The 26,833-nt window shown below is 39.8% G+C and overlaps 3 protein-coding genes across 6 annotated transcripts; 2 read left to right on the top strand and 1 right to left on the bottom strand.

Moving 5' to 3' along the window:
* Positions 1–13,630: 13,630 nt before the first annotated feature.
* LOC101464975 (claudin-4) lies at positions 13,631–17,364 on the top strand. The gene is made up of 2 exons (XM_004550187.4): positions 13,631–13,731; positions 16,347–17,364. Coding segments are annotated over exons 1-2 (642 nt in total). The 5' UTR covers positions 13,631–13,729; the 3' UTR covers positions 16,987–17,364.
* A 2,018-nt stretch (positions 17,365–19,382) lies between these two features.
* Positions 19,383–20,952, top strand: LOC101464691 (claudin-4-like). The gene has a single exon (XM_004550186.2). It carries the CDS (start codon positions 19,663–19,665, stop codon positions 20,638–20,640), a length of 978 nt encoding a protein of 325 aa, XP_004550243.2. The 5' UTR covers positions 19,383–19,662; the 3' UTR covers positions 20,641–20,952.
* Positions 20,953–21,935: 983 nt separating this feature from the next.
* mettl27 (methyltransferase like 27) lies at positions 21,936–26,831 on the bottom strand. 4 transcript variants are annotated; one of them, XM_076889268.1, is made up of 6 exons: positions 26,807–26,831; positions 25,846–25,976; positions 25,224–25,352; positions 24,855–24,990; positions 23,983–24,078; positions 21,936–23,858 (listed from the first exon to the last, which is right to left on the bottom strand). In XM_076889268.1, exons 1-6 carry the CDS (start codon positions 26,814–26,816, stop codon positions 23,656–23,658), a joined length of 705 nt encoding a protein of 234 aa, XP_076745383.1. In that variant the 5' UTR covers positions 26,817–26,831; the 3' UTR covers positions 21,936–23,655. The 4 variants fall into 4 exon arrangements, with proteins under 4 accessions (XP_076745383.1, XP_004550240.1, XP_004550242.1 ...); XM_004550183.6 differs by lacking the exon at positions 26,807–26,831 and adding an exon at positions 26,401–26,748; XM_004550185.6 differs by lacking the exon at positions 26,807–26,831 and adding an exon at positions 26,446–26,748 and having other exon boundaries at positions 25,846–25,979.
* Positions 26,832–26,833: the final 2 nt, after the last annotated feature.

Genomic DNA, 26,833 nt, shown 5'->3' with positions numbered 1-26,833 from the left:
TCATAACAGTGCTCTGTGTTACGACGCCCTCTGCTAGGGGACAGGGAGGAGTAACATACATAAGCCCTCACACGGGAAACTAAGTGAAATAAAGGTTTTATTGCAAAATTCAAACAGAAAAACGATAGGGCCGCATTCAGCAGACCACTGGGCATATAATCAGCACATAATTAACTAACACACACACGGGAGTGAAAAACTAAAGCTAACTAAAGCTAACTAAGGCTAACGTGACAAGCAGTAACACCACAAAAATCTGCTCCAGCTAAATTCAACCATAGAGATTAACAAGCAAAGTTCAAAAAGAGAGGCAAGGGGGACAAACTGCATGTTCAGTCCTCGGCAGCAGCCCACAGTGTGAAGAATCTTCAGCACAATCAGCCACTAATTGCTTCATGGAGCGTCACAGGATCCCAGGCAGCCAATTGTCTATGTGGGTTGCCGCACTGCAATCTGCATACAGGGGGCTGGCACGGGTTTCCAGCTTGCCAGCGAGTCCTGGCATGTTTACTTTTTGTCTCTGCGAGTTTGCGTTTGGGTCCTACTCTTGCCTGCACACAGCCGTATTGGGACAACTGTATGCTAGCACACACAACACGGCCTGTCTCAAAAAGAATAAAAAAGAAGCATATTTTCCATGCATGCTTAAAGTTTGTTTCACATTTACATCATTAATTTCCTGTAGGCTGCATATGACAGACAGTGTTTTTAAAAACTCTGCTTTATTGGTTTGAAAACACAGCTAGAACTAATCTGACATAAGGAGACCGGGAGGAAGCAAAACTGAATGTAATGAGCACAGGACAAGGAAGTATCAAAACAAAACAGGAAACAGAAGACATACACAGAGACTTGACAAGGAGACATAGCTGACAGGGGGGACAGAGCTAACATGGAGCACAGAGACAACATTGTGCCTATTTTCTGTGAAAACAGCTATAGTAAAATCCACTACTTCAATGGACTGATGTATGTAGTGATACCAGCCAAGTGCACTTAATATGGAATTTAACCATAATGAAAATGCACACATATATTCATGAACAGCTTAGTCAACAATAAAACAGTCCAAGAAGTGAATGTTTTGCTCTTTTAAGAGGAAGGTTATTCTCTCTTTCATGGGGCCAAAGTTTTTACAAGCATTTTTAAGATATTCACACAAGTTTGAGAAAGTCCATTATCTGAATCTGTAGAATAGAATAGAATAACCCTTTATTGTCATTTTATATGATTAGATTAGATTAGATTAGATTAGATTAAACTTTATTAATCCCTCGGGTGGGTTCCTCCGGGAAATTCAGTTTCCAGTAGCACAGCACCGACAGAAGTTGCATGTCACAGATACCATAAGGGGAATGAGAGTAAGGATATAAGCATAAATACACCATATATACACATATATAAATATAGAATATACAATATGGATAAATAGAATTGCACATTTGAGTATGTTGCACAGTGATTATTGCACAGCTGAATATAAGAAAAAACAAATATTGCACAGTGTAAAAAAGCACTACAGCTCAGTTGTTCCCACCCTCCTTAGTCCTCCTGTTTCCCCTCCCTCTCCCCTCCAGTGAGGAGTTAAACAGTCTGATGGCGTGTGGGACAAAGAGGTTTTTAAGTCTGTTAGTTTTTGACTTTGGGAGAAGCAACCTGTCGCTGAATAGGCTCCTCTGATTGTTTACAACCATGTGCAGAGGATGCCCAGCATTGTTTCTTTAATGTCCTTTTCTCTATAATGAAGTTGTGTGTGCTCCACACCAGGAATATATATTTTATTCTGTGCAGGAATAAAATATAAATAGTAGGACAGCAGGAATAAACAACATGGTAGGGGTGGGGTGTGGGGAGGATAGTGTTTGTTAACAGTCTGAATGGCCCAGGGGAAGAAGCTGTTTTTGAGTCTGGATAGGTGTTTTGTGTTGTGTGTTTTGGGTTTTGTACTTTTACTTTTGATTTTATTACGAAGTATGACTGTTTGTTTTGGTTTCTGTCCTAGTATTTCAGTTTCCTAGTTTTGGTAGTACTTCCTGAGTTCTTGTTTTTAGGTTTTGTTATTTAGTTTCCCAATGTTTATTCTGTGCTTCCTCTTCTCTGTGTTCCTTCTGTCTGTCCATGGTGTTATTTTGTCTGCTCATGAGTCTGCGGCTGCGTCTGCGTCTGCGGCTGCGGCTGCGTCTGCGGCTGCGTCTGCGTCTGTTTAGTTCCGTGTCTCGTCTGGATCTCTCTGTCTGTCTGTCTGTGTGTGCGTTCAGCTTTGTGCTCTCCCTGTCTCGTCAGTGTAATCAGCATCAGCCGTGTCTCCCAGCTGTTTCCTCTTAGCTCCGTTCACCTCTTGTATTTAGTGTCTGCATCTTCCCCTGCTCGTTGTCACGTCGTACCCTCACTTCCACTGTGTTCTGTTTGCCAGCCTGCCAACCTGTTTAGTTAGTTTTTTGTTCAGTGTCTTCCCAGCAATAAAGCTGAGTATTTTGACTTACTTCTGCTTTTGTGAGTCTTGCATTTTGGGTCCTCTCTTGCTGCCTGCTTGCACACAGCCATCACACTGGAGGTGTGGGACCAGATTTGCCTGAGGCACCGACCAGAGCGCAGCAGGTTAAACACATGGTGAGCAGGGTGCAAGAGGTCACCTGTGATGGCCCTGGTTTTCCTGAGACAAGAGGTCCTGGCGATGGCTGCCAGGGGTGGCATAGGGCAGTTAATGATTTAATTTGGGCAGTGTTAATTACCCACTGTGCAGCCTTCCTGTTCTCAGTCCCAGGCAGTAGGAGAGCACGCTCTCCAATGAGGAGTCGTAAAAGGCCAGCAGCAACTTCTGGTCCAGATTATTCTTCCTCAGTTTACATACTGTAGTAGTCTATGTCTGCCATATAAACTGGTGTCGTTAAGTTATTAGGTTTTGCTTTTTAAAATATTTTTCTGCAGTTTTTGCTGGCTTTTAAGCATGTTTTCCAATATGATAATTTACTACAGAAATTACACCATTGCTGTATAAAAAATATATCACCACCAAATCTATAATGTACAAATTAGTGCAAGCACACATAAAATTATTTTTAAAAAAAGCAAAAGAAAAACAAATGTAGTACCTTTAAATTTTACAATAAGTGTGTGTGTGTGTGTGTGTGTGTGTGTGTGTGTGTGAGCTTCTCCTTTAAGAACAAAAAAACGCCCACACATATATAGATCACTTCCTGCTTAGCACTTTCCTCATAATTAAATTACAGTACTCAAGAGAACAGAAGCTTTCCACTTTGAATTGATCGACAGAGTTTCATTATGACTACTGGTCTAATGCCGCTTCTAGGCTTGGCCTTGGCCACCATCAGCTTTGTGGGGAACATCCTCATCTGTGCTCTCCCACAGTGGAGAGCCACTGAATTATTGTATGAAGTGGATCCCTTTGAATCCAATGTCACTGTGTCTCAGATGTTCTTTCAGGGTATATGGAAGTTCTGTGCAACAACCTCCAGTGTACTCCTAATTCGGTGCAAAAGGTATGAGGAAATACCTTTTGTCTATAAGTCCAGTCATGTGGGGCAGAGAGAGAACCCAAATGCTGACGTCTGCAGGCAGGAAGGAGTTAATTGAAGACCAGTCGTTTATTCAGGCCGGTTGTCAAAAAAAGTGCAATAATAAGAACACAAAACTGAAATAAGCAACTAAACAGAAAACCTAAACTTGGTAAAACACTAGAAACCTGAACTATTAGGAACTTGCAGACATAAGTGCAGGAGAACAGACGTTCTGTCAAAGGACAGAGAAAAAAAGAGACAATAAATTCACTGAAGGGTGATTAGGGAAGTGGAAACACAAGGGAATACGTCAGGAATAAAAACTGTACACCATCCATATGAGACAAAGGTTATCAAAATAAAACTACAAGCAGCGTGAACACCAAGATTTAGACAAGGACACGTGGGCTTGAGACTAAGGGTGCAGACACAAACTAAACACCAAAACACCAAAACACGAGCTGATTAACCAACCTTCAAAAATCAAACAGAACCTGAACTGAAAGAGAGAGAGACTGGAGAAAAAGACATGGACGAGGAGAGGAGAAACCCGAGTCCCGTGAAAGAAAAGCACAATAAAAAGCCAAATAAAAAGAAATATTTTTTTAAAGAAGGCCAAATGATAAAAACATTGTTTTGAGCCTGACAAAAAAGTTTTGGTCTTGGTCGGTTTATGTGGTTGTATTTCTCACGCTATATACAACTGCAGTGAAACTGGTTTTCACACAGAATATTGTGTCATCACCGACTCTTGCTTTAGAAAAACAATCTGTATGCTGTCATTTTTCACATGCATTATACAAAGAGAGAAAGACCACTGAGCTCACACGTTAGATGATGTCGCTTTAGTGTGACTTGGGCTTAATTTTGCAGGAAGCCAAGTGAGACAATAGCCCTGAAATAATGGAACGCATGACAAAGACAATGTAGTCTCTTTCTCATGATGAGTAAAATGCAAGTATTCATTCCTAACACTTTCCAGGCATGTTTTTTAGTTTCATACTAACATCAGTTTTTCCTGTAGGCTACATTGCAATGACCCATAGGAACTAGGTATCTCCATTTTTGTTTTTTATGTCATGCTTTATTCTACAGGAGCTGATTTGTTGCATGAGCTATAGGCTACTTGGGCCCAGTGAGCTTGCCTATGAACACTCACTCTGCAGGTCTTTCTGAAGCAGGTCTCTCTTTTGCTCACTGTCCTGATTTGGACACCAGCTTTCGAGACTACCTCAGCTCAGCTACAACCAGTGTTTTACTCTAAAAACCTAATGACATAAATTTTTGCTGTAATTATGTTATATAAATACATTACTATATACTAGACACTACCTTGTCCAGTCTCCCAATGTTTCGTTGCAATTTATGAGGCAGTTTTTGACAAATGAGAGCTTGTCTTTTGCAATTTAGCTTTCTGAAGTAGTTGGACATGTGTCTGTAATGTGCTTGATAGCCAAAAACTGACTTCTTGTTTTGAAAGTGTTAATCAGTCATGTTAGCATGCACGTGGTTCAGCACTCTGTTATTGTGCAGCTTGTCCTGATAAAGGCACACTCTGCTTCCCCGAGAGACGCTGATATGTGGTAGAGAGTAGAGAGTTAACTGTTGAGTCCATATAAGGAGCTAGGAAAGAAAAGTGTTTCTTAAAGACATTTCATTTTGGATGCTTTCTCCGGCCCACAACATTCAGTCTTGGTGATTTCATCCTTTGAAGCTCTATTTTCATCATATATGTCAACAGTTAATTGCACTCAACTGAAATTTTTGGCTACAACTCCTCTAAAATGTTTAGCACATTTAACTGTGTAGTCCATAGTCTGCCTTTATGTTTTGCAGGGGTTAAGCAAGAGAATGCCTGAGGTACTAGTTGCATGAGATAATTAGCAGATGTAACAAAAATGTATGCAGGTAATTGTGTTTGTTTTAAAGAACATATTCATGCAGAGCAGAAATTTAAAGCGGTACAACTTTAAAAGGTATATTCTATCTTAAGAAACTGATATATTCACTGCATATTTGTACTTTCTGTGATAAGTCCAGAATTTATTTCTATTCTTCATTATTTTCTTAAACTTTAAATTAGAGAACATAAGTTTCTCTCAGACACTGCACACTCTATATAAACCATTTCCATTTGTAGCTTAGAAGTGTTTGGATATTCATTTTATATTTACAGATGGCTCACAAACAACATCTTTGAAGACTATATTTACATTTTAGGAATTCTTTTGTTATGTAAGTAAGTAAGTAAGTAAAATTTATTTATATAGCGCTTTTCACAGATAAAAATCACAAAGTGCTTTACAACACAGAAAATGGGAATATAAAAACAATATAACAGTAAGTAAAACAATGTAAAACTATAAAACTATAAAAACAGCATAAGAAGAAATTAATCAAATGCTTTTCTAAATAAAAATGTCTTCAGCTGTTTCTTAAAAGAATCAATGGAGTCCGTGCAGCGAAGAGACAGTGGGAGAGAATTCCACAACCGTGGTGCCACAGTCTGAAAGGCCCGATCACCACGAGTTTTAAAACGAGTGCGTGGTACCACCAGCAGTCTCTGATCTAATGACCTTAAAGCCCGAGAAGATGTATGTGATTTCAGCAGGTCAGATAAATATTGAGGAGCCTGACCATGCAGGGCCCTAAAGGTTAGAACTAAAATTTTAAACTGAAACCTAAAATTTACAGGCAACCAGTGAAGGGAGGCCAAGACTGGAGTGATATGCGATCTTCTCTTGGTGCCTGTTAAGAGACGTGCTGCAGCATTCTGCACAGTCTGAAGACGATTTAAGGCTGATTTGTTAAAACAAGTAAAAAGGCCATTACAATAGTCTAAACGAGAAGAAATAAAAGCATGAATAATCATCTCAAGTTCAAGCTTTGATACCATTAGTCTGAGTTTAGAAATATTCCGTAAATGATAAAAACAGTTTCGGACTAGCTGCTTAGAATGCTGCTCGAGCGACATCGAGCTGTCAAATAAGACACCGAGATTTCTAAGGCTTGATTTTACGTAAGGGTCTAAGAAGCTGATATGCTGTCTAATTTCTGGGACCATATGGTCTGGAGCAATAATTAGAGTTTCTGTTTTATCAGAGTTTAGTTGGAGAAAATTGTCATATAACCATTTGTTGATTTCTGTCAGACAATTACTTAAATTAGACAATTTATAAAACTGAGACATTTTGAAGGAACAGTATAGTTGGATGTCGTCAGCATAGAGATGATAGGAGATATATTTATAGCGCTTAATAATTTGGCCTAGAGGAAATACATAGAAAGCTACTTCAGAAAGCTAAATTGCAAAAGACAAGCTCTCATTTGTCAATACATGTAACCTGCATATGTGGTGCAAGGGATCATTTGTGGGGTCAGACGTTTCGATTCCACAAGCAGCAAGTTCATTCACATCAAATGGTTTCTCTACTCTTCCAATATGATGACTAACAGCTATTGTGTTTTGTGAGATTGTTTTTTACAATTTCTATGATATTCTATTCGGTTAAGTTGTGTTTTCTATTCTATTGCATCGTTTTTTTTCTATTTGCTGTTGTTTTCCTAAATTGCATTTTATTTGACCTTTCAGCTCCTTTGTAATTTATCCCATTAAGTTTACTTCAATTCAATCCAATTCAATTTTATTTATATAGCGCCAAATCACAACAAAAGTCGCCTCAAGGCGCTTAATAGGTATAGAGAAAAACCCAACAATCATATGACCCCCTGTGAGCAAGCACTTTGGCGATAGCGGGAAGGAAAAACTCCCTTTTAACAGGAAGAAACCTCCGGCAGAACCAGGCTCAGGGAGGGGCGGGGCCATCTGCTGCGACCGGTTGGGGTGAGATAACAGAGACTTTGAGGAGAGAAACCTAATATTTAATAATCCACATTTCACTGTTTTACTCTTTAGTTCAGATGTATGTATTGATCTTTCTTTGTGATTGTTTATGTTTAAGTTGTGAAGAGCTGTGATGGTTTGTTTGTTTGTTTGCTCGCTTTTAGTTTGTATTTGTCTGTTTGGGAGCTGACACAGTCTCCATGGAGATGGGTTTTTGGCGGGGTAGCATCAGGAGAGAAGCTCCAGAGAGGCGTGTTCCATGTTAAAAGCTAAAATATAACAAAAGAAATTATGCTAAATAAAACAAAACCTTTCAATTGCCCAACCCTATCTGTCCCCTCAACGGGTTGTATGTTTTCAATGTTTCCTTATTATTTTTGTCATAAAAATAAATCAAACAAATAAATCAAGCTGTGTGACAGCACCTTACATTTACGCCGGGCTGTGAGCTGCCCTAAATCTACTTCCTACACCCCCTTTTCAACTAGTTTAAAACCACTCCTGACTTCCCTCAGTGCACACTGTAAACTCCAAAAGATACAATTAGCTTTTCTGGTAAAAGGTCCTAGATTATTTTGTCAACCTTTGGAAACATCCTCTATAGAGTTATTTCATCTTTAAAACTTAGGCCTGGTTTCTTCGCCCGCTTTAACGGGTAGCACATATCCAGCCTGAACACTGTGTTTGGGCAATTTACATAACATAAAAGATAAAGATAAAGATGGCGCCGGTGAGGTCGGCTGCCGTCACGACTGCTCCGACCACTTTTTCTTTGTCTTTGCTTTTTAAGTTAGTTTTCTTAGTTTCTAAATCGGCAAAATCATCACCATTGGGTACATTAGGTATGACAGTGACACTCTTGTTTCTATTGGTATACAATGTACTCACAATTCGAAGTTTTTAACACCGGATCCGAGCTGGCCGAGTGAGATCTTGAGGGAGAACAAAGGGAAGCGGCGGCCTAGAGGGAAGCGAGCCGGCGTCAGGAACAGGCTGAGAGCTCGTGCACACCGCACACCTCTGCCTAGCATCCTGCTCGCCAACGTCCAGTCACTGGAGAACAAGCTTGACGACCTCAGGGCCAGGATAAAGTTCCAGAGAGACATTCGGGACTGCAATCTCCTCTGCTTCACCGAGACATGGCTGAACCCAGCGGTGCCGGACCACGCCATCCAGCCGGCCGAGTTCTTCTCGGTTCACCGCATGGACAGGACACGGGACTCGGGGAAGTCAAGGGGAGGCGGCGTGTGTTTAATGGTGAACAACAACTGGTGCAACAGTGCGAACGTTGTTCCTCTCACACGCTCCTGCACACCAAATCTGGAACTACTGTCCATCATGTGTCGTCCTTTTTATCTACCTCGGGAATTTACATCGGTCATTATAAGTGCCGTTTATATTCCACCACAAGCGGACACGGTCACCGCCTTATGCGAGCTGCATGAGGCACTCACACAGCACCAGACACAACACCGGGACGCTGCGCTTATTGTGACGGGGGACTTTAATAGCGCCAACCTCAAACGCGCAGCGCCGAACTTTTATCAACACATCACCTGCCCCACCAGGGGTGAAAGGACACTGGACCACTGCTACACTACGGTCAAGGACGGCTACAAGGCACAATCCCGCCCTCCGTTTGGCAAATCTGATCACGCCGCCATCTTCCTCATGCCAAAATACAAACAAAGGCTGAAACAGGAAGTTCCGGTTCAGAGGAAGGTCGCGCGCTGGACGGATCAATCGGTGGCCGCGTTACAGGACACACTCGATGACGTAGACTGGGGCATGTTCAGAAACAGCTCCGACGATGATGTCAACGTGTTTACGGAAGCGGTTGTGGGATTCATCGGGAAACTAGCGGATGATACCGTGGAGACAAAGACTATCACAACGTTTCCCAACCAGAAGCCGTGGGTGGATAAAACCATCCGCGACGCTCTGAGATCCCGCACCGCTGCCTACAACACGGGACTCACGACGGGGGACATGGACCCGTACAAAGCCGCGTCATATAACGTGCGGAGGGCGGTGAAAGAGGCGAAGCAGCGCTACGGGAGGAAACTAGAGTCACAACTCCAACAGAGTGACTCTAGGAGCCTGTGGCGGGGACTAAGGACAATAACGGACTATAAAGCACCAACAACCGGTATGACGAACGCGGCCGTGACTCTGGCAGACGAGCTGAACACTTTCTATGCTCGCTTCGAGGCTGCAGCTAAGGACTCCAACGATGCTAATGCTAGCGGCGCTAACGGCTGCAGACAGGAAGATACTGCCAGCACCGGAAACGTGCTCGTCATCTCCGAGCATGAAGTAAGGAGAGCCTTCAAGAGAGTGAACACCGGGAAAGCAGCAGGACCAGACGGCATCCCAGGTCGTATCCTAAGAGACTGCGCATACCAGCTAGCTCCTGTGTTCACTGAGATATTCAACATCTCTTTATCTCAGTCGGTGATCCCCACATGCTTCAAAGAGTCCATCATTGTTTCTGTCCCGAAGAAACCCCACCCTGCTTCTCTCAATGACTATCGCCCTGTAGCCCTCACCTCAGTAGTGATGAAGTGCTTTGAACGCCTGGTCAGAGACTTCATCATTTCTTCACTACCAGACACACTGGACCCACTACAGTTCGCTTACCGTCCAAATCGTTCCACAGACGATGCCATCTCTCATCTCCTCCACACATCACTCACTCACTTGGACACTAGAAGGGGGAATTATGTTAAAATGCTCTTCATAGACTACAGCTCTGCATTTAACACCATAATTCCCTCCACACTCACCACCAAGCTGGAGCATCTGGGACTCAGCTCATCTATGTGTCAGTGGATCTCCAACTTCCTAACTGGCAGACCACAGGCAGTAAGGATGGGCGGACATGTCTCAGCCTCCACCACTCTCAGCACTGGAGCCCCCCAGGGGTGTGTTCTGAGCCCCCTGCTGTACTCTCTGTACACATATGACTGCGTGGCCACTACCAGCTCCACCACCATCATCAAGTTTGCTGACGACACCGTCGTGGTGGGCCTGATCTCTGATAACAACGAGACGGCCTACCTGAAGGAGATTAGGAATCTGGAGAACTGGTGCCAGAGGAACAACCTCCTTCTAAACGTCAGTAAGACAAAGGAGCTGATAGTGGACTTCAGCACTAAGCAGGAGAGGAACTACCAGACCCCTGTCATCAACGAATGCCCAGTGGAGAGAGTGGACAGCTTCAAATACCTCGGAGTTCACATCACGCAGGACCTGTCATGGTCCTGTCACATCAACTCCGTGGTGAAAAAGGCCCGTCAGCGTCTCTACCACCTCAGACGCTTGAGAGACTTCCAACTGCCCTCCAAGGTGCTCAGGAACTTTTACTCGTGCACCATAGAGAGCATCCTGACGGGAAACATCTTACCCTGGTTTGGGAACAGCACCATGCAGGACAGACGAGCTCTACAGAGGGTTGTGTGATCAGCTGAGCGCACCATCCGCTCCAAGCTCCCTGACCTGCACTCAATCTACAGCAGGCGGTGCTGGACCAAGGCCAGGAAGATCGTGAAGGACCTCAGCCATCCCAACAACAGACTGTTCTCTCTGTTGAGGTCAGGAAAGCGATTCCGCTCCCTGAAGACCAACACAGAGAGACTGAGGAGGAGCTTCTTCCCGAAGGCGATACGGTCTCTCAATCACAATCACACCACCACACAGTACTGACCCACACATATAGTTCTTACACACACACTGGACATTCTGGACATTGTTTTCACTTCATCACTTAAATCACTGCTGCTATTATTGTGTATATGCTGCTGTTATTGTGTATATATTTATTTATACTTCTTGTGTATTTTGTTCATACATTCTTATATAGTTCTATATTGTGTATTGTGTATTTTGTTGTACAGTTATTTTATTTTCAATTTAATTTATATATTTTATCTTATTCTTTCCCAGTGTGTTGTACAGTTATTTCATTTTTAACCTTAATTTATATTTTATTCCTTCCTAGTTAAATTTACCCTTTTTAATTTTTCATATTTATTTCCTATCTTATTCATAGCCTTTTCCTTTTTTGTTTTCTTTAGGTCACGAGCAGTTGTCCAAGCATTTCACTACATATCGTACTGTGTATGACTGTGTACGTGACAAATAAAATTTGAATTTGAATTTGATTTAAAAATCCTGCAACTATTCCTAAAGTCCCTCTCATTACTTTCATGCTCCCATTATAACCTGTGTCTAACAAGCTTTTGATCTTCTTTGCAATGTAAACAACTAGGTGTCTTTGTGCTCTGTTCTTCTCCTTTCTCTGGTTGGTTCCATTCGTTCTCGGGCTTCCAGGATTCTCGCGACCCCTGTGGTCGCTGTGGTCATGAAATTTTCACCTGTAAAGGATAGAAAACAAAAAGCCTCTCTCTGCTACACAACCCGCTAATCTACTGTGTTCATCTAATGTTCCTTTTATCATTCAAAGTTGTTTCACCATATCATGTTCTGGGCTCTAGTCTTTATATTACCTTTACTTAATCTTTATTTACTTAATCTCAATGCTCTTTATGTGTGTGCGCAACACTTTTAATTTTATTAAACACACCCAGGGTAAGATATAAGATATAAGCATAAAAACAGACAGAGATCTTCTCCTAACAGCTCAATTCAGAATGGTTTGAGAGATCAAACTGTAAAAATTTTAAGCCAAAGCCTGGCCTGTTTCTCATCCCAATTCTGTTAATCTATCCTTTTGCCGCTGTACCCATGTGTTTAGGTTGAGAAGAGTCCACCTGTATTGACACACTAAAACATGTAATTAATATAATTTTATTACTTTTTCTTAAGACATTCAGTCTCTAATTCCTCTGTTTTCATGTTGCAACGTCTCTCACCAGCTCACAAGCTATATTCAGACTTGCTGTTTGACGCACACACACACACTCTCTTCTCTCAGACTCTTTTTCCCGCACTCTGCTATGAACCTACGTAGTGTTATTATTACTTATTTATTATTTTGTACAAATCACACAGAATCACTCAAATCCAGTACTCACAACATTCACACACTTAGAATCACTCAAAATATGCTTTCCTAAGAGTATTTTATCAAACATGCTTTTTAGAATCAGAAAGAGGAAGTAGACCGCACCCAGTTAAGTGCGTATGTCCTCTTAAAAGAGAAGAGAAATAAACTCATATGGGACAATTCTCCCCATCTTAGACAAAATGTGACCTTAAATGTCCTTTTCTAAGTCATGTTCTTCTCTATATACAACTCTTGGCCTCCAGGGCATAAAACTTTGAACATAATCTTTTACTTTACCAGAACTAGACCTAATCTAAATCCTGTCTCATTCACTGCTGAAGTTCTAGTTCAATGAACACCTGTGTCACAGTTTAAAATTAAAAGAGGAAGTAACTCACACCCAAGAACTGTGTGTGTAACCTTTGGTCTTATAACTCTGATATAAGTCCACACAGTGCGCCGACTACGGAGAACCTGCAAGTTCGGGGTTTTTTTTAAATTCTCTGCACACTTGAAAACTGTTTCTGTCATTTATCTGCCCAAGAACTTCATCAAATGGACCTCAACGGGTCCAGTAATCTTCAGCACATATCACTGCTGCCAGTGATGATTTAAAAACAGTTTCTTGTCTCAGTGCACCCAGCATTAACTTATCAGATGGACCGCAGCCGATCCATCAATATCAACACAATTGTGTATCCTCATGTACACAACTGATTCTTCACTTGTGTCACAGCACATCTAGTAATATCTTCAGAATTACTTCAACATGGTAAACATTGATTTTCCTTTAAAATCAATTCCTTCAAATTTAATTTACCATTAAAACTCAAGACCACAACTGACTCGATTCTCTAAAATCCTGAGTCAGTTAAACACATTGCTCAACTCAAGGTGTCTTTTTCTCGGACTTCCTCGTCCGAGCTCACTCTTTTTACCCCGGCATCTCCACCAGAATGTTACGAGATCTTCCACTCTTACTTGGTGAAAGAAGGTAACTTCGTAAGTTCTCTCCACTGTCTCACAGTAGCAAACAACCTGCGCCTTCAGAAGATCCCCTTCCCACTGTAATTCAATTTTCATAGACCCAAAAGTAAGCATATTATTTCCCTAGTCAAAAGTGAAACCGTTCCTCACACAGTAATTCATAATCCAACCTTAAAATGAAACCAAAACCCTTCGTGTTTTGAAACTAAAAAGAGGAAGGAACAGCGCCCAATTTTTAACTGCACATGTTGTTACTCAGCAACAACACACACACAGACCCAGTGCAATTCTTCCTGGATCATTTATCAACATCCAAACCAACACAGTCCGCATTGATTATTCTTCTGGACCTCAGCAGATCCACCAAAATTCATGTAAGTATATCAACCATTCACCGATTTATTTCTTTTCCTCAGACCACGCCAGATCTGTTATTTTTTATTTTTTTATTGACATTTTTGGAATCACTATATAATACCATCAACTTCAGCTATCTGTCAGTACATATATTTTTTCTTTTTTTTTTCTATATTTAAACAACTGAAATATCCATACAATAAGAATGAAAGAAGAAGAAGAAAAGAAAAAGAAGCAAAACAGGAAACAACAAACAAATAAATAAAAAATACATAAGGAAAAAGAAAAAGGAAAGAAAAGTAAATAAATAAATGTAGGGAGTGCGTTTTTGTTTCCATTAATGTAACTAATATTTCCTCTAGTCTTCTAGTAGTTAACAAAGTCAAAATCTAAAGCAAAAGCAAAAACTTGCCTGCGTTTTTTCCATTTCTTCCATCGTGATACAAACAGGTCCCTCTTGTAGTTCACATCTGCTGTCATTTTCTGCATTCTGTAAATGTCCATTGTGATGTTCATCCACATGTTCATAGTTGGGTTAATATCAACAACGCTGCACACTCAGAATTGTACAGCTGATTCTTCCCTTCAGACTGCACTGGATCTGTTACTTCAGCACAATAAACACTGATTTTCCTTCAAAATCAGTTTACCAAGAGCCACAAAACCATTTCTGACTCGATTTTCTGAAATTCTGTGTCACTTAAACATCCTGACAGAACCAGGTGTTTTCTGTCGGGCTTCCTCGTCCAAAATTACTCTTTTTACTCACAAATAAGTGTATCTTAAAATGATCTTCTGATCCTGAGGCCACAAATCTCAGCAGCGACACCTGAGTAAAATCTTAGTAAACGTCTTTACAAAGGGGGAAGTTCTTCAACTCCATGACTAACGCTTGTTGAACCATAAACTGACCAATAACTCTTATATTCTCTTATTCTTTAATCACACATTGGTCTCTTTTCTCTCTTATTTCCTCATAACATCTCATGTTACTTTTATCTCAGTACTGTCTTTTTCTCAAAGTTTCATTATTCTTACGTCAAAGCTTTTCATTACTTCAAAATTTTACTTTATTCTCAAGAATTCAGTTTTACCACTACTGAGCCAATTTGATAGTTAAGATCACCTACTCAGCGACCAGATAATTTATAATTCAGCCCATTTGCACAAATTTGCTTATTTAACAGGTTTGTGCCTACCTTTAAATCTTTTTAGACTGGTCTCCTGTTCGCCTCATATCAGATCCAACCTTCGGCCACATTTGTTCTCTCTGTTGCATGACGAACCGAGCGGAAACACCAAATATTAACCCAGATTCTTTTGTCCCCATGATAGAACAGAGAAAACTGACTCATAGTGTGTTAAAACATTTATATTTCTTTTTATTCAATCATCTTCCGGAAGAGAGACCCCTGCACAGCTCAAACGCCAGTTGCAAGAGCTCTAACATTTTTAGCTCAACATTTGTCTTATATGGTATTATTTCTGTACTTCAGACGTGACACACGTCACACACTGTTTCAAACATTGCTTATATGGAAAGTTTCTCTTTTCTGTGTCTTTATCTATTAATATGCCTGTGCACTAAAACTTCCTGTTTTTTAGTCTGGGTGAGCACTTTGTGAGTCAATAGTGGCCTTGCTCCACAAGCCTTCATTATTAAAGTACATAAAACAATATAATAGGAAAATAAGGATACTAAGGATATTGATTTCATGACAAAATATTATATTATAAATGTATTAAGAAAAAAAAGAAAAGAATGAAATGGCATTCAAACCATCTATTTTTCCTTACTAATTAGCAAGTCTATTTTTCATACAATTCCATAAAGGGAAATCAAAAGCTTCTAATTTTCTTTCCACAAATGTAGATTTGGTACTGTATGACATTTGTTTTTTGGGGGTGTTTTGGGTCCTCCAACCTAAGGAGGTCAGGACCTTGTATGGCAACCCTAAGGGATTCGGCTGTAAGTGTGTGTGATTCATAGATACACTTTAAAGCACTCTTTAAAGCACAGCTGAGCTCGATAAATGCAATTTTTCATCTCACTCAGTCACAAGAACAGACAGTTTCAGTGTAGAAACACCTACATCTATTGACATCTATTAACCTATGAGCTACAGGTATCGGTTGACAATGAGCTCACTCTGAAAGTCATGTGCATCATTTTTCTAGCATTGTTCATTTGGTAAATCCCTGTTTGGTATTTAGTATCACCCAAGTGACTAGTGTTCTCATAAATATGCCAGTTCAAAATATTCATTTTATTGTTTCACAGAAAATAAAAAATTGATGACATTGGTGGCAGTCTGTATTTCTGTGTAACTCGTTTTGGTGTTTTTTGGTGTTTTTTTCCCATTATATTGGCCTTTGTTATGTACATGAAACTGCTATCTTTTCTACAAGTGTTGAAAAAAGCTGGTTGGGTGACATTTCTTCACAAACCTGTTTGACCTTGCATACAGCACTAGAAAAACACCTCCTCTGTCACCTCCTTTAAAATTTTAACCACTGAGCAAGGAACTCACAGTCAGCTTCTTCTCTGAGTGATCAGCTGAAACAACTACCTGCTGAACTTTTGTTTCACACACAAAGCTCTCAAGGACGCTCAATCTTTTTTCTTTGACAGGATCAACATGGTTGCTGGTTGTGGACAGCTTGTTGGTTTATTTTTGGGAGTCATCGGCTTTCTTGGGTCGATCATCACCTGTGGACTCCCACAATGGCGAGTCACCGCTTTCATTGGTGCCAACATCGTCACTTCTCAGGTCATCTGGGAGGGTCTGTGGATGAGCTGTGTGACCCAGAGTACAGGCCAGATGCAGTGCAAGGTCTATGATTCTATGCTAGAATTAGCTCAAGAGCTGCAGGCTGCCAGAGCACTCACTGTCATCGCCATCATCGCTGGAGTTTTTGGGATTCTGCTTGCGGTGGTTGGAGGCAAGTGCACAAATTTTGTCGAAGACGAAGTGCAAAAGAGCAGAGTGGCAGTAGCTGCTGGAATTGTCTTCATCATTGCCGGCCTCTTGGTGCTTATTCCAGTCTGCTGGACCGCTAACACCGTCATTCGTGATTTCTACAACCCTACCCTGATTGCTGCACAGAAGAGAGAGCTGGGAGCATCTCTGTACATCGGCTGGGGAACTGCAGGGGTTCTGATCCTGGGAGGGGGCCTGCTCTGTAGCTCTTGTCCCCCCAACAATGCCACGGATTATGACGTTAGGTACTCCAAGGCTCGCTCTATTGATAGTCATAAGGAATATGTTTAGATAGCGAGCATTCTGCTGGATAGCTTAAAGAGTCCACCTTTTAGAATTACAATGTCTGTGATTAAAATAAGTCGAAATGTTTAGAGTGAGACTGTGTAACTTAAGCTTTTTTTCTTCAAAATATACACACATACAGTATTTTCAGCCTGTTTTTGAATATATCTGTTGTTTTTATGTTTTCTACCGCCAGAGATTTTTTTACATTTTTATTTTCTGTTCTTTTTTATATCAATATGGGATACTTTCTTTCAGGGTTATGTCTGAAATCTGATGCTTGTTTAATTAAAACCATTGTAAATCCGTATTAACACCCTTGTAACTCTAGACCTCATTTTTTGACTGCTTTCTCTGTTAAACTAGTGGAATACTGATGGATACATATATATATATATATATATATATATATATATATATATATATATATATATATATGTACATATATATATGTATTATGGATGACTGTATGTCAATAAAATTGTATTAAATGTGCATGTGACATTGCTTGTGTTTTTTTTTTTTATTTCATCATAAGATGAGTCACACTAGTGACAAACAGTAAAGAAATTCAAACAGAAGATCTGGTTTTGCGAGTGTCCTTGAAAGAATCTTTACAAACCGGTTTTGGGACATTTCCTTCTCATCAAAGAGCCTGAAAAACAGACACTGGATGCTAGCATTTATGTAATGCTATTTAGTATGTGTTCATTTCTTTATTTAGTTTTGTGGATTTCTGAATTAAACACCAAAATCAGGATAAAAAATATTCTTAAATACATCACTGAAAACTTGGCTCTTTGTATCTGATGTTAAAAAACATTTTAAAAAAAAATAATGTGTAGCATTTTTAGTGAACGCACATTAAACCAGTGTTTCAGTTCCTTTAAAATCCTTATTGTCTCAGACAGTAGATATAAAGTTGAGCTAATTATACATAGGAAGAGACTTTATTTAGTCCCACACGAAGGAAATTTCCTTGTTACAGTAGCACAAGGGACAGAAAGAAAAAGTGAATTAAAAAATTGTTTTTTAATTTGCAAATTTGCAAAAACTACTATACTATGTAGATATGTAGTATATACAGTAACATATACCCCAATTTTTTATATGTACATAATGTGCAGTGGGACCGATAGTAATACACATGTAATACACTTAAAAAGTACGTATCCTGTGTGGGTACTGTGCTCTCTGTTGAAGCACCTGTGATAGCTCTTCATCTTACACCACGGTAGTAACAATCTACTGCTGAAGGAGCTGCACAGGGACTCCACAGTTGTATGCAGGGGGTGAAAGGTGTTGTCCATAATGTACATTAGCTTAGCCATCATCGAGCTCTTACCCGCGTCCTCTATGATGTCTAGGGGACTGGCAAGGCCAGGACAGTTAGACTCAAAGAATGTTCAAATGTGTTTTCCTGAATCAGCTTAATCATTAAAACCGTGCATAGTTTCTGTTTCTGAGGAAACAAGGGGGGAAAAGTCATTCACAGTGGTACAAATTACAATACATGAGCTTATCTACACAAAATATCTCTGTTCAAATAGGTAAACCTTAAAAAGATTTCAAATTAAATGCACTGTGTTGTATCAGGCTTAACCATAAAATTAATTCCGAAAATAATTTATAGCCCCTGTAAAGTCTAACCTTTATAAGTCATAGAGATTAAAAATGATTTCGAGCTTGATAAAAAGGTTTCATTTTCTGCCACACAAGTTTACATAAGTGTGTGTTCTCTTGTGTGGTACGGGGGTTTTGCATATTTCGAACAGGTTTTTCTGCACTGTGTGCTATTCAAGTGAAACTTCTGTCCTGTCCTCTCCCAGGAAACTTTCCACCCTCCTTCTGTTTCACATACTCTGCATGCGCACATTATTCAAATACATTAGCTGCGTGAAGAGGCCTCTGACCTAACACATGTATTAAGTTCTTAATCAAATTAAATCACCTGGTAATCAAATGCAGCATTTTCGCAGAGGTATTGTATGTGACAGATTAACATCAGAACAGACCATTGGTAGGCGTTGGTTTATACCTGTCTCTTCTGCCTACTTCATAGCTGTTGTTTACAAAATGTTCTCATGAGGCAAAGATAATGAGCGAGGGTGATGTCATTGCCTATTCATTTTCTTTCTCTCTCTCTCTCTCTCTCTCTCTCTCTCTCTCTCTGTCAACTTCCAGTCCTTTATTTTTTCTACAGAGTAGGTGTGGCACTGTCTACACCTGTTCAGTACCACATAGGCATCTGCTCAGGTGACAAAAAAGAACGAATGCTCTCAGGTGCTTAAGTAAAAAGTAAAGAAGGAAGAGGCAGAAAGGCATGGTACAAAAGGGGAGGGACATATGCTGTAAACAAATGAAGTGAGGCTTAAGTAAGACACGCCTCGATCCCAGTAGCAAAAAACTGTAGGCAGGACAACAACTGCAACAGACTAGGCTCTCCTGACATACATAGTTTACAACACTGCAACAGTAGCAAGAAAAAGTACGCACAGTACGCACATGTTGAGAAGGACTGACAAAGAAACACTCACAGAAAGATACAAGAGAAGAGCAACCAGAGGAAAAGACAAGCAAATGCAAAAGAGACTCAGCAGAAATCAAGAAACGCAGCAAGTCACCTTTTAAAACTCTGCAAGGATTTTACAAAAAAGATTTTTTTTTCTCCAGACCTACATTATGGCCTCGATGGGGATGCAGATGTTTGCTAGTGGCCTCTGCCTCCTCGGTTGGGCAGGGGTCATTGTCATCTGCTTACTGCCAATGTGGAGGGTCTCGTCCTTTGTGGGCACCTCCATCGTCACCTCCCAGATTTTCTGGGAGGGTATTTGGATGGCCTGCGTGGTCCAAAGCACAGGTCAGATGCAGTGTAAACCTTACGAGTCCCTCCTTGCCCTCAGTGGTGACATGCAGGCTGCCAGAGCTCTCACTGTCATTTCAATCACTGTAGGTGCAGCAGGACTTATTATGGCCTTTGTTGGAGGAAAGTGCACCCGCTTCTTGGATGAAACTGGAAATGGGGCAAAGGGCAAGGTGGCTGTTGTGGCAGGAGCAATGTTGATGGCTGCAGGTCTGTTCTGTTTGATTCCTACATCTTGGGTGGCTGGGGCTTTAGTGAAGAACTTCTACAGTGCCTACAGTGATGCTCAGAAGAGGGAGATTGGTGCCTGTCTTTACATTGGCTGGGGAGCATCTGTTTTGCTTGTTCTGGGAGGCGGTTTATTCATCAGCTCCGCACGCCCCATAAAAGACCATGACACAGAGAAGAGGACGTCTGTGCGTTACCAGGTGGTTCGCTCCTACAACGGGTCCAACCTGGGGGGTTCTCATCGCAGCAGGGCGCCATCAGCAAAGTCACTGCCTGTTGGAGTGGACTACCCCAGGCCTCATGGCTATGAGGGAGTGACTTCAAAGCCCCAGCAGTACCCAAGGCCTCCATCCTATCAGTATATGTCTGAGCAGGGCTCAAAAGAGGAGTCAGAGAAATCATGGGCACCTTCAACAAAGTCACAACTGAAAAAGGCAGACTCGACAAAATCGAAACACAGTGATGTACCATCTACAAAGTCTCAGCTGAAAGAAGCAGAAATGGACACCTTATCAGTTAAGAGTGACGGGGAAGATTTATCCTCAAATCCACCAAAGACATACTTATAATATAATTACATATAATTAAATATGTGTACTTATGTTGGCACAAAAGACAGTTTACTATACTGCTATTTATAAGTTGCCTTTTCTTTGTTTGTGAGTGTGTACTGACTTTATTTGGGTATAAATATACTCCATGATGCTTCCTTTTTAAAGGATGAGATAGAAAAGTTCAGGAGTACATTTATCAACATGACAAAGAAATGTGTGAAGAATGCGACAAATTAACTTCTAACAAATTCCTATTTAAACTCTGTTACTGTAAATGTGAAACATTAATTTGCTACCAGATATATATATATATATATATATATATATATATATATATATATATATATATATATATATTTTTTTTTTTTTTTTTTTTTTTTTTTTTTGGTGTTTACCTCAGACTTTTAAAGTTCTCGTTTAAAATGGGCAGCAGGGTTTTACCTTCGAGTAGACACATATTTTATTAGACACATACACATTATATATTATACATTAATTGAAAGCATTACATTATTAAATGTGCTCTTTGGTGAATATCTCTATGAAGAAATTCAATTATTGAAAATACAAAGTTTTGTTATTTTGTTATTTTAATGATCATGCCATTTGGCACAGTGAAATGTCATTGCACTATGTTGACTGATACTTTTGCATTTGCTGTTCAATAAATGACTGTGAGCTGATCTGAAAAGTATCCAGCTAATTTTTACATAATGTGAGGCACGAGGTGGAAAAGGGCCTTTTAGAATCCCCCTGGACTCTCAGTCCTGTTCCTGGCAATTAAAAGCCACAGGACAAACTGGTTTGGCAGAAAGTAAAGTTACAGGCAGGTGTGCAGTGTTAAAAGAGGAAGCATTGTGTGTTTGTTGAGGATTCAACATTTAGTTTCAGTGAATCATGCTCGTATCATGTGATCATGCATGTTGTTTTAATTACTTAGTGATATTTTGAGCTGCCCAAAATGCAGTTCCTTAAATAGAAATATGCATCTGTCATGTTGTGTCATGTACAAAAGCTTTCTCTAAGGTTATGCCTGTTGCAAGCATGTCTTAAAGCATGTTTTAAGACCTGATATGACTTCACTTGTATAATCTACACTGTACTACAAAAGCATTGCACTACTCTACACATCACCAGATAAGCACCCATCCTCTTGCCTTCCCAGAGCTCTTCTTACTCCTCAGCTTCAGCTCACATGGTTTTGCATTGACGATTGTCATGGTGATTTCAGTAGGCCATGCAAATGTATCTATCTGGTGGTAACAGAAGGTAACCTGGTAACCTTTTTCTGCAGAAAGCAGGAAACATGATTAGGAGTGATCATATTTTGTATTACAGATTTTCCCTCAAGCAACATTTGCATGAAAGTGCTGAAAATTCAGTATGATTAAAACAAAAAACAAAAAGTGGCTAAACTGGATTTTACCAGGTCTGTTGACATTGCACAGCTTTCTCATGACAGCAACAGAAATGTGACTAAAACTAAGAGCTCAAGAAATCTTAACCACATCACAAAATTCTGCAGAGGTGAAGGAAAGTGTGATTGAAAACAAGATAATCTACATATGTAAACTGACCTTAAATCAACTTTGCATCATGCAAAACCTGACAGCCAGCAGACAATTTCACAGCCTTGACATTGTCGAACAATTAAACATCCACACACCCAAGAGAAAGAGCAAAATTAGGACTTACTATTAGGGCAAAAGGTAGCAAATGACTTATATGTTATTTTCTTTTTATTCCAAAGATCTCTTCAGCTCATAATGCACTGCGATAAACCCAGAGAGAAATATGACCAATAACAAAATGGGTGACTGATAAGCAGTCATCCAGCCAGAGCCTACAGATGGATAGTGCACGCAGATAGTGCATGCAGAGCAGCACTGCTATATCAGAGACAAAGATGTGAAATTTTCTGCATAAATGGACCAGCAGGAATACTGAGTGACACTTTAAACGTGGTTTTTTTTGTTTGTTTTTTTTTAAACATTTCATACACATTGCTGTTTTGTCCTTCACAAAATGCGGTATGGTTCGAGCTTGCTTACACTGCCACCTGTTGTCCTTTTCTTCGTCTCTGGCTCCCCCACCTTCTACCTGCCCCTTCTCTCTGTGTGTGATGGATGCCTGCATGTCTTTTTTTTTTTTTTTTTTGCTCTATAGACAATTCATACACTCTAGGCTCACACTTACATTTTTATTGCATTCTTTTGTTTGTCTTTAGTCTAATACAATGTAACATTTGAAAAGAACATTTAAATATATTGTTAGTCCTTGGGTGAATGAAATTAAGTCTTTCTAGCTTTCTAGACTAAGAATCAGGTCTGAAGAATCCATGTTTTATCCTCCAGAGGAGGAGGATAAAAAAGAAAGGAGGAAAGGAGGAAAAAAAAGGTTTAGTTTAACTTTTTTTGTGATTTGTGTCCACTACTGGATGAATGGAATGGAACAGATGGATAGGCTGGGTCTCACAAGGATATGAACACTGGTTGTATGTCATTGGTAAAACATCTACACTTCATCTTGGTTGCTTAACATAAAATCCACTGTGGTGGTGTACAGAAGCATAATTGTCCAATTTCTCATCGACTTGATTAGTTTTAAAATTTAAAACAAATAGCAAATAAAGTTAATAAAGTTTTAAGCACAAAGGGGATAACCTAACATCTGAGCCAACTGAATCACTGAATTAGAAAATGTAACCTCATAAACTCACTTATTAGTGGATGTCAGATATTAATGCACAAGAGACACAGTTACAGACGCAAGTTATACAACCACTTATTTAGAAAATGGTTCATTTACTTTCAATAAGGAAAAACCTGTTACTCAGTTGCAAGATACTCATTTGGTTGAAAGCAGCTTTCCATCTTTGAGCCTACTTAATTCTGCAAATGCAAAAATCAAGCCTTCCTTTTTAATCTTACGTCAATTTTATCCAGTTTTTGTTTCTTCTCTAATAAGTCTATTTTGCACCTTTGCTGGTGTGATTTTAAACCACCATACACTTTTGTGATATATGTATAATTATAGTTTCTTGTAGAGATATACAGCGCCAGATATGTAGCCATCCTCGTGCTCCGACACAGCTCTCTCCCAATTTTCCACCTCTGTGACCTCCACACAAGTCCAAAGCCCCTCGTTCTCCATCTGCCTGAGCTCAGAGTCAAGAAAGCCTTTGTATTCCAGATTGTCCTGGTTACTTCTGGTAGTCATGCAAATGTAGCCACCTGGTGGAAAGAGATGATAGTGCAGTAAGTGATGAGAGCTCATCTTCAGTAAAGTGATGGGAAACTGTAGGTGAGACAGCACTGGAACAACAACAACAAAAATACAACAAAAACATATTCACACCTGGTTTGGTGGACTTGCACAGATCTCTGACCACAGCAGGAGGGACATGACCAAGACTTAGTCCTCCAACAATCACAACCACATCAAACGAATCTACTGCAAAAGGTAGAAAAGGGGAATTAGTGGTTTAATAAGGATAAGGCTTGGACTTAAAAGATGGGCATAATCTTTTAACATGAAAGCATGTCCTTATAAATGGTAAATGGCCCGTATTTGTATAGCGCTTTACTTAGTCCCTATGGACCCCAAAGCGCTTTACACTACATTCAGTCATCCACCCATTCACACACATTTACACACTGATGATGACAAGCTATATTGTAGCCACAGCTGCCCTGGGGCGCACTGACAGAAGCGAGGCTGCCGGACACTGGTGCCACCGGGCCCTCTGACCACCACCAGTAGGCAACGGGTGAAGTGTCTTGCCCAAGGACACAACGACTGAGACTGTCAGAGCCGGGGCTCGAACCGGCAACCTTCCGATTACAGGATGAACTGCCAACTCTTGAGCCAATTAAATTTATAATTTAACAACATATAAAAATTATCTTGAGCAGAAATAAGGACAATTTCCTAATATGAGTACAGAGAATGACAATGACATAGGAAAGCAATAACAGTTGTTGTATAAAATATAAAGATAAATAATATCATATGACAATAACAGTAATTCTTTTACTTTTTAAAATTATGATTTTAGATTTCATAACAATAAAAACGTGAAAACAATCACTTGAAATGCGATAATTTTAAAATAGCTCTGAAAAATAGAGACACACAAGCACTAATTAAAAGCATCTTACCTGAGAACCGAAAATTTAATTACACAGTAATTAATGACTTGGATAAAATAATAATAAAGCTTTAAATACCCCACTGGATAGGCAGTGGCTCCTCTCCCAGCATGATCTGCTTCGAATCCTGGTACAACCCGCTCTGTCTTGCCAACTCCAACATAGCTTTGCTTCCATCTACCCCCACAAACTTTCCAAATCCAAGTTTCTTCAACTGTGCAACATGTTTAGGTTGTTATCAGACACATAGTTATTAAGTTGTAGAATCAAGAAAGAAAAGGTCACTACATTATAAGAAATTTCTAGACATTTATTAAGACTGAAAAAGATCAAATATCAACAATGTTTTCAAAAAAGGATTTGTCAGATATTAAATTGCAAATCACTTCATTAAGACTGCAGATTTACAGTTTCTCCCTGAGGCCATGTGTTCTTTTTCTATTTTACCTGTGTGGCCACCAGTCCTGTACCACAGGCCACATCCAATACGACGGCACCTTCACGATCTCCACTGAAATGGGAAGAGATGCAGTTTGCTGCCAGAGTTGGTGCACGGTAATCCAGGACAGCCACATCCTACTCAAAAACATGAACAGTTACCCATTAATTATGTATGAAACACATACATAACATTGTTCCATCAGATAAATCCTATAGAACTGTAATTTGTACTCTTTTACTTTATATTACATATGTAACGATAAATTTCACAACATTGTATTTTCAGATGCATATTCTTCTTATAATAAAATTGCACTGTGCTAACAATTTATTTTATTGACCTGGAAAAAAGTACCAATATTTTCACTATTATCCATTAGATATCCATCCAAAAGATTAGTACGTGTCAAACATTGCTAAAAAATTACAGTAGACTAAAGGTTATACCATACAAAACAACAGAGTGACAAATGTAACACTAGTGCCTAAAATTATAACAATACAGATAACATTTAAGCATGTAAACTACAAGGAACTAGAATAGAAAAACAAGCCATATAGGCAGTGATGTGGCTAATAATAAAAATCAGCAAGTATTAGTAAAATATAAAAGGTAAGGTTATCTCACCTGATCATAGTTCTCTGCCCAGGAGTTGTAAAAGGAGACCTTGTCCGTTGATGTTGTGTTTTTATGGGCTGATAGAATAACTGCTTTCACATTTTCAAATGTGTTAGCCACAGCTGACATTATATACACACCTGCTGAGAAGAAACAAACATAGTCAAGCAAAATCATAACAACCAGAGACTCCAAGTGTGCATACACATTACAGATACAGTCTTAATATATAGGCAGCGTACATTCTTTGGTTCATTTTCTAGCAAATTTAATTTTTGGTTTTGAGATTTTAATTGCTCTGTCAGTCATCATAAATTTAATTTGTTCGTCTACTCAACAGATCTGTTGACTACTTTCACATTAGCCTAATTAAAGAGCAAAAATGAACAATTTTGGAAACTAAAACCAGCATACGTTTGTCTGAACAGACTGAATCATTAATCAATTAACACAACAGCTGCACATTATTATCATTATTTTTATTGTATTATTATAACTTCTGCAATGTAGTAAATAACACGGGCTCTTTCGGCTTGCAGAAGACACAATCTGCTGCATACATACATATATGTATACGTGTCAAGATACAGAGACAGGGCGCCAGTTTACCAGCGGTCGTCTCCCTGGATCTTTCTTCTTTCTCCGTTCACACTCCAACAATAAAGACAGGATTACTGCTGCAAACTGAATCGGGGACACCGAGAGCCTGTGCAGCAACACCAGGAAGCAACCAATGACTGTATAAAAGGGCGGGCACGCTATTCCCTCAGTAAAGTCTTTCAGGTAAAGCGGCAGCTTTCTCTGCTCTTTTTCCGCCATAAAGAGGCGTTTACATTCTTTCAGATTATTTTCTTTCCTATACATTTTATTTTATAGTATGTGATCTTTGCTAGCTGCTGCATTCACGGCCACACACCACGCCTGGAACCAGTATTTCCCAACAACCACCGAAGGAGGCCTTTGAACTCACGCTTGCTCATGCGCAGTAGCGTTATCC

This window comes from Maylandia zebra, linkage group LG10 (genome assembly GCF_041146795.1).
Source record: "Maylandia zebra isolate NMK-2024a linkage group LG10, Mzebra_GT3a, whole genome shotgun sequence".
Lineage (NCBI taxonomy): Eukaryota > Metazoa > Chordata > Actinopteri > Cichliformes > Cichlidae > Maylandia > Maylandia zebra.
The sequence above is the reverse complement of the archived record's forward strand: the minus strand, read 5'-3'. Positions and strand labels throughout refer to the sequence as shown.